The 7,880-nt window shown below is 48.8% G+C and overlaps 1 protein-coding gene across 1 annotated transcript; it reads right to left on the bottom strand.

Moving 5' to 3' along the window:
• Positions 1-1,575: 1,575 nt before the first annotated feature.
• Positions 1,576-4,722, bottom strand: LOC123431509. The gene is made up of 2 exons (XM_045115327.1): positions 2,658-4,722; positions 1,576-1,906 (listed from the first exon to the last, which is right to left on the bottom strand). The coding sequence occupies exon 1, from the start codon at positions 4,585-4,587 to the stop codon at positions 2,662-2,664; it is 1,926 nt and encodes a 641-aa protein (XP_044971262.1). The 5' UTR covers positions 4,588-4,722; the 3' UTR covers positions 1,576-1,906; positions 2,658-2,661.
• Between the last annotated feature and the right edge of the window lie 3,158 nt (positions 4,723-7,880).

The following is a 7,880-nucleotide window of genomic DNA, read 5'->3' as shown; positions in this document are numbered from 1 at the left end:
TTTTGATTTTTGGCATCCAACAAGTTATACATCCAGGCGACTTGTGCTCTATACATCTGTTCCTTTGATCAAGTACAGTGAAGTTATAGGAAGGTCAGTTGTATTCCCTCCGTCCCATAATGTTAATGTATGTAAGGCACTAAAACATCCTATATCATGGGACGGAGGAAGTACTTCCTATCTCTACCTTGTATCTGTATCAACCATGTTAATGAAATGAAATTCAGCATGCGGGTATGAAGGGGTAAAAAGCCGACCCCGTTGACTGGGAGGCGCGGATCAACATCGGTGTTCCAGAGAACAGTTTTCATGTCCCCGTACCATTTCAGTGACTTTTCTGAACTGCTGCAGGGTTGATATGCAGAGGTGCAAGATACATGTGTACAACTGCTTTGCTACAGCCAAAGTAAAGTAAGGGATGCCTTAGAGAGAGGGTTTATTTATTTGACACCCATTGATTTATTTACTTATTTATTTATTGGTGTGCCTCTCTCTACAAACATCACAATATCACATCACAGAAAAAAAAACAGAGTATGCCCACATCAAAACCTAAAAAATCACCAACAGGCCCCAAAAGGTATAGATACATAAAAGTTGAAAATTGTAGTTCCCTACTCCCTCCATTTCTAATTATAAGATGTTTTAGATATTGCAATATAGACTACATACAGATTAAAGTGAGTGAATATACACACTGAAACGCGTCTAGATGCACACGAATCTGAGAAAACAAAGAGAAGCTAAAACATCTTATGCTCCCTCCGTCCCAAAATTCTTATCTTATATTTGTCTAGATATGAATGTATCTAGTCACGTTTTAGTATTTAGATACATTCATTTCTAGATAAACCTTAAGACAAGAATTTTGAGACAGAGGGGATATTTAGGAACGGAGTGAGTTGTTGTTAGAATGTTAGCACCTAAAAGACTTGTAAACATTCATCAGCCATTATTCTAGTATAAATTCACTGACACTGAAGTGTGACTAAAACTGAAGAATAATACAGGACAATCATGCAGATAATTTGTACGTTAAATTCGGATGGACAAAAAGTTTGAGCAGCTATTTGAGAGAATATTTGGTATCCGAGATGTAATCAGATAGCTTTATTTGCTAAAATCAGTGCATCAAGACCGGTATTGTTGTATGGCCACAACATGTCAAGTTTTGCAGGTGAGAATTACAGGAAATAAATATTACGAGATGGCATTCAGTTAACACGTCTACAGCATAAGATTGCAGCTAAACGAAACCAATGAACCAGGAAGAAACACATGCGGCAATAGAGATGAATTAGCCCCAATGATGTGGCATGCAAACAGAAGTTCCTGAAATTTGGACAGCATGGTGTTGTTCAGGATTCAAAAATTGGAGGCTTGGAAGTTTAAACTGCACAAAGCACAGATATCTAACAGAGGACCCTTCCAAATTTATTTCCTAAAATGTTACCAACACCGTAGCAGCATGCCAGAGTGACGGAATATCATATTACAGTTAGCACCATTGACTTGGTAGATTTTATTTTCAGCATACTACAAGATACGCGCACTATCGTTGCTTAATCTCAATCATGCAAGGGAAACTAAAAAGCATGCATCATATTGATATACAGTACAGAATTAATGAACTTAAATTTGAAAAGGAACGTAGTGTGCAGCTATGTAAGTGTTTTCCCCTTTCATGTTTTCTGAATCCAGGGGCAAAACCACATTCCAAAGAAAGGGGAGTTGTCAAATTCATACAGACCAAAAAGTGAAACTTTCAAGTCATGCAGAAAGTAAGTCAATAGAGTGTGTACTTCACATGATCTTTTCCCAGGACAGATGGCAATGTCTAATGTCTAATGTCTTGCTGATATGCGCTATCCTTGGGACAACCTGTGTAGGGAATGAGAAGAGTAACCTGTGTATCATACAAGAATAAAAAGGTCAATGATGCATCAAAGGAACACAGGGGGCAAAGCAATCACATGAGAGCAATTACTCCATCACTCTTTAATTTGGATAAAGAGCAGAAACTATGTTGGAATCTGTATAATAAAATACCATAACAAGAGTCTCCGTGAATAATTCAGTTACCTATCAACAGAAAGTAAAAACCAAATATGTATGCTACAGTTGGAAGATAATGAGCAAAAGGATATACGCTAAACATCTCGGGACCAAACTTGCAAGCTTTTCAACTTGAAAGCAAACAAATCAGTTGCAATGCCATCTAAAGTAATCCTGATTCTCTATTTAGTTTAGGCTGCTCATCAGACCAATCGAAACCGATGCCAATATACCGAAACAAATAATCTGGGCATTGGTGCAGAGGCTAGGGGGGATCCTCTCCTCCCTTATTCTAAAAAAAATGACTGAAAAGGTAATGATTGCTTTCAATAGTGAATATATAATTACCGAAGGTCAGTAGCAGAACTACTGTTTTTGTTTGCATCCAGAATGAGGAGAAGTACATGTTCTACTATGCATCCATTACGAAACTTGCAAAAGATTGTGTGCCCTTGATGAATAATCACAACTCGAAAACATGATTTAAGTTCCAGCCTCACGAAACGAATACGTACAAATATGAATTTCACACCCTGTTGTTTAAAGCAAGCTGAAAAAAAGGGTAAAGTAACAGCTACAATACAAAGAAGGTACCAAGTTACCAACTCAGATGCAACGGTAGCTCCCGCTGGAGAAGGTGTGGCCAACTTCATTAAACTGGGCAGTGCTATTGATGGCTGGGCAGAGCTTGATGCCAGACAATGTGAATGGCCCTTGGTAAGCAAACTTGACCATTCCAACAACCTCCAGTTCACCATCTTTGGAGTCCTGGTCTACGGGCATCCGTGCTCTCAACCGTCCAGCGGGACCTTTCAGAGGAATGTCTGAGATGTGCCACCTGAGCTCCCTCTCTGCCCGGTTCAACACGGCCTTGGGAGAAACATTAAGCAGAGTTGGATCCACAGGAAGCTTAACAATGAATGTAACATTGCTCAGTGGCTGCGGCAACATTGGGTTCGACGCGTAGTGTATCATCAGTGAGAGCAAGGTACCACTGTGGCGCTTTACAAGGCGCATCCTCAGGGGGAGAGGCGAGTGCTTGGGCAGGAAGCTGTATTTCATGATGGGAATAGGCTCCTCCTTCGATGGTGTCTTCACATGGAAGAGGCCATCCTCGAGGCTACTCAACACAGTACTCTGCAAGGCGGCCCTCTTCATCCCAGAAGTACCCTCAAGCCGGAACGAGAACTCTGTCTCCCTCCCTGCTGCCTTCTTTGGTGGTAACGTCCGCAAAATGATTGTACCCTTCAGACCAACCCGTGCAAGAACAGACTCCTTGAATTCTGCATTGATCTCCTCCACGATGCACAACTCAGGCACGGTCATGTCTTTGCTCGGAGTTACCAATAAGCTGTCGAGCTGTGAACCAGAAGAAGCTGCATTAGGTGCCTGTCCGCCACTCATGGCTAGCAGCTCAAGACCAGTGAGGGTCTTGTCCTTGTGATCCTTCTTGGTTGTGGTAACAAACTCTGAAGCATCTAGACCACCACCAAACGGCGCATTGAAGCCCTCAAATGCCTCAGCCAGTGAAGCTTCCTCGTTACCAAACTCGATTCCACCGTAGTCGCCCTCAAATCCCTCAACCCCAATGAATGTTGGTTTGGTGGCCTCGGCTGGCGGCAAAGAGGTGACCTCCAACCCAGCAAGTGCAGCAGCAGGATCAGCAACCACAAGGGCGGTCTCCTTGTTCTTCTTGAACGCACCGACCAATTCTTCCTCCGGCTTGCTAACGACCATGTCGCTGGCCGCAAAGGGGTCCTTCTCAATGGGGGGCGCCTCCTCAGGCGGCGCCTCGTCCCCAGTAGCCGCGGCGGCGGTAGGCGCGAGGCTGGAAGCGGAGAACTCGTCGCCGGCGGCGAGGGTCTCCTGGGGGAGCTCGAAGGAGGCGCCGGTGAAGGCGTCGCGGGCGGCATGGCGGTCCTGCGCGAGGTGCTCGACGACGGGCCAGGAGTCGGCGCCGCGGGCGCGGGCCTCGGCTTCGGGTGAGGAGTTGACCATGCGGGCGAGGTTGTCGCCATGGATGGTGGCGAGGATCTGGGAGAGGCGGACGGAGCCGACGCCGTGGAGGACGAGATCGAGCGCGAGGTAGACCTCGGGGTACTTGCGGTGGACCTTGTCGGGGGTGACGTCGACGCCGCGGCAGGCGGCGACGACGACGGAGACGGCCTGGTTGACGGCGTCGGCGACGGCGAAGGCGTGGACGGCGGGGGAGGCGTGGTCGGAGGCGGTGGTGACGCCGAGCACGTAGATGGAGTTGACGAGGCGGTAGACGACGCGGTACTGCGACTCGACGCCCACCACCAGCTGCCCCGACCCGGTGGCCAGCGGGTCGTCGCCGATGGCGTCGAGCGCGGCGGAGGCGGAGGCGGAGGAGGGGGAGGGATGCTGCTGCTTGCCGCGGGCGAGGTGGAGGCGTGCGAGGCGGAAGGCGGAGACGGCGGCGAGGGCGCGCGAGACGGGGAACCAGGAGCGCGTCTGCAGGAGGATGTCCGGGCCGTTCACCGGCTGCAGGGAGATCGCGAGGCACGCCATCGCCGGCGGCCGGCCGGATCTGGGGCGAGAGTTGGTTAGGGTTCGGATCTGGGATGTGAGATGAGATCCGGGAGTGGGTGCGGCGCGGGGAGTAAAGCAATCAAGCAAGGAGACGGGTGCACGGGGCGATGGGTGGACTCGGTGCAGGGACTTGACATGCTAGGGGTACACGTCGGCTGTTAGGTACTTAGAGCATGTTCCTTAAATAAACAGAAATAACCCTTTTTTTATGGATTAAAACAAAAAAGTAAATAATAGAACCCTTAAATTCGTAAAAAAAAATTACGGATTGAATCTGGGGTTGCCCTTCCAATCTTTAAAAGTGAGGATTGGAGAGGGAAACCCACCTCCAACCCGCACTCCCCCGGTAGTTGCGCAGGAGGGAAATTTCCCCTCGCACACTCCCTCCCGTCGCCCCCGCGGCGAGCCATCGAGGCGCCGCCGGACTCCTCCGCCGCCCCGCGCGTCCTCCCTCCCTCCGCCCGTCGCCCCGCCCCCTGTTGGGTAACGTAGCATAAATTCAAAATTTTCCTACGCATGTTCAGATCTTCCTATGGAGAGACCAGCAACGAGAGAGGGGTAAGAGCATCTTCATACCTTTGAAGATCGCTAAGCGGAAGCGTTGCTAGAACGCGGTTGATGGAGTCGTACTCGTAGCGATTCCGATCTAGTGCCGAACAACGGCACCTCCGCGTTCAACACACGTGCAGCCCGGTGACGTCTCCCGCACCTTGATCTAGCAAGGAGGAGGGAGAGGTTGGGGAAGAACTACAGCAACACGACGGCGTGGTGTCGATGGAGAGACGATGTCTCCCGGCAGGGCTTCGCCAAGCACCGGCGGAGAGGAGGAGGAGGAAGAGCAGGGCTGCGCCGAGAGAGAGGGAAAACCGTGTGTCCCAATGGCCAAAACCCCTCTCTATTTATAGGAGGAGGGGGGAGGGCTGCGCCACCCCTAGGGTTCCCTCCCTAGGGGCCGGCGGCCACCATATGGGAGAGGGGGGCGGCGGCTAGGGTGGGAGGGGGTGTGGCGCACCACCTGGTGGGCCTAAGGCCCACCTGCGCCTAGGGTTGCCCCCTCTCCCCACCACTTGCGCATTGGGCTGGGTGTGGGAGGCGCACCAGCCCACCTAGGGGCTGGTTCCCTCCCGCACTTAGCCCATCTAGCCTCTTGGGGTCGTTGCCCCCCTTCGGTGGACCCCCGGGAGCGGTCCCGGTACGTTACCGGTGACGCCCGAAACACTTCCGGTGTCCGAAACCATCCGTCCTATATATCAATCTTTACCTCCGGACCATTTCGGAGCTCCTCGTGATGTCCGGGATCTCATCCGGGACTCCGAACAACTTTCGGTAACCTCGTATAACAATTCCCTATAACCCTAGCGTCATCGAACCTTAAGTGTGTAGACCCTATGGGTTCGGGAGACAGACAGACATGACCGAGACACCTCTCTGGCCAATAACCATTAGCGGGGTCTGGATACCCATGGTGGCTCCCACTTGCTCCACGATGATCTCATCGGATGAACCACGATGTCAAGGATTCAATCAATCCCGTATACGATCCCCTTTGTCTGTCGTATAGAACTTGCCCGAGATTCGATCGTCGGTATACCTATATCTTGTTCAATCTCGTTACCGGTAAGTCTCTTTACTCGTTCCGTAGCACGTCATTGTGTGACTAACTCCTTAGTCACATTGAGCTCATGATGATGTTCTACCGAGTGGGCCCAGAGATACCTCTCTGTCACACGGAGTGACAAATCCAGATCTCGATTCGTACCAACCCAACAGACACTTTCGGAGGTACCCGTAGTGCACCTTTATAGTCACCCAGTTACGTTGTGACGTTTGATACACCCAAAGCACTCCTACGGTATCCGGGAGTTGCACAATCTCACGGTCGAAGGAAAAGATACTTGACATTAGAAAAGCATTAGCATACGAACAATACGATCTAGTGCTAGGCTTAGGATTGGGTCTTGTCCATCACATCATTCTCCCAATGATGTGATCCCGTTATCAATGACATCTAATGCCCATGATCAGGAAACCATGATCATTTATTGACTAACGAGCTAGCCAACTAGAGGCTTGCTAGGGACACATTGTGATCTATTTATTCACACATGTATTATTGTTTCCTGTTAATACAATTATAGCATGAACAATAGACGATTATCATGAACAAGGAAATATGATAATAACCATTTTATTATTGCCTCTAGGGCATATTTCCAACACCCCCGGCCTCGGCCTCGGCGACGCCTGCGCCGGCCCCGTCCTCGCTCCCTCCGCCCGCGACGGAGGTGCCGTTGGTGGTGGACGCCGGGTCGCCCCGCCTCGCCCATCCCTCATAAATCGGCGCGGTCGGTGGCTCGCTGGAATCCGATCCAATTCCGTTCCCATTCCCATTCACACTCCAATTCCAGCCCGAACCGAGCAGCCGGGCGCCATGGCGGCGGCACGCCGCGACGAGGGTCGGTGACTGGGACGTCGAGCTGGGGCCCGGCTGGGACTGACGCGCCATCCCGCAGCTGCACTCCTCCGCTTGCATCTTCATCTGCTCCGGGTATGCATTTCTGGTATTGGGACATTGTTCGGTTTATGATTCTGCTCCCTGCTAAAATCATTGGGAGTCTCTGAAGTGTTAAAACACGTTACTGTTGTATTCTCTTGTTGATCTCTGAATTTACGGATGTATAATAGATCTACAATGTGGTAGAGAAGCTTAGTTTTTCTATCTCTAGAGTTCCATATTTTTGGAGTCCTACAGGAAACAACCAAAGTATCTATTGAAATCAATGACAATAGCATTGGGAAGAAAAAAGAATCAGTGACAAATAATAACTGGTTATCTTTCAAAAGAGATGTTTAAAACCAAGTTAGATACTTGGACGCAAAAATGTAAAAATATGGGATGCTTGCTCTTGCTCTTTATTTCTTGTTCAAATCGGCACCAGGTTTGAATTTTATCTCAAGAACATTTTGTAATCATATATCTAATGAAGCTTGGAGTAGATAATACTCCCTCCGTTCCTAAATATAGGTCTTTTTAGAGATTGTACTAGTGGACTACTCCCTTCGTTTCAGAATATAAGTCTTTTTAGAGATTTTACTAGTGGGCTACATACGAAGCAAAATAAATGAATCTACATTTTAAAACATGTCTATATACATCCGTATGTAGTCCTGTAGTGAAATCTCTTAAAAGACTTATATTTAGGAACGGATGGAGTACATACGAAGCAAAATGAGTGAATCTACATTTTAAAATATGTCTATATACATCCGTA

This window comes from Hordeum vulgare, chromosome 2H (genome assembly GCF_904849725.1).
Source record: "Hordeum vulgare subsp. vulgare chromosome 2H, MorexV3_pseudomolecules_assembly, whole genome shotgun sequence".
Classification (NCBI taxonomy): Eukaryota; Viridiplantae; Streptophyta; class Magnoliopsida; order Poales; family Poaceae; genus Hordeum; species Hordeum vulgare.
Note: the sequence above shows the minus strand (reverse complement) of the source record. Positions and strands in the feature narration are given on the sequence as shown.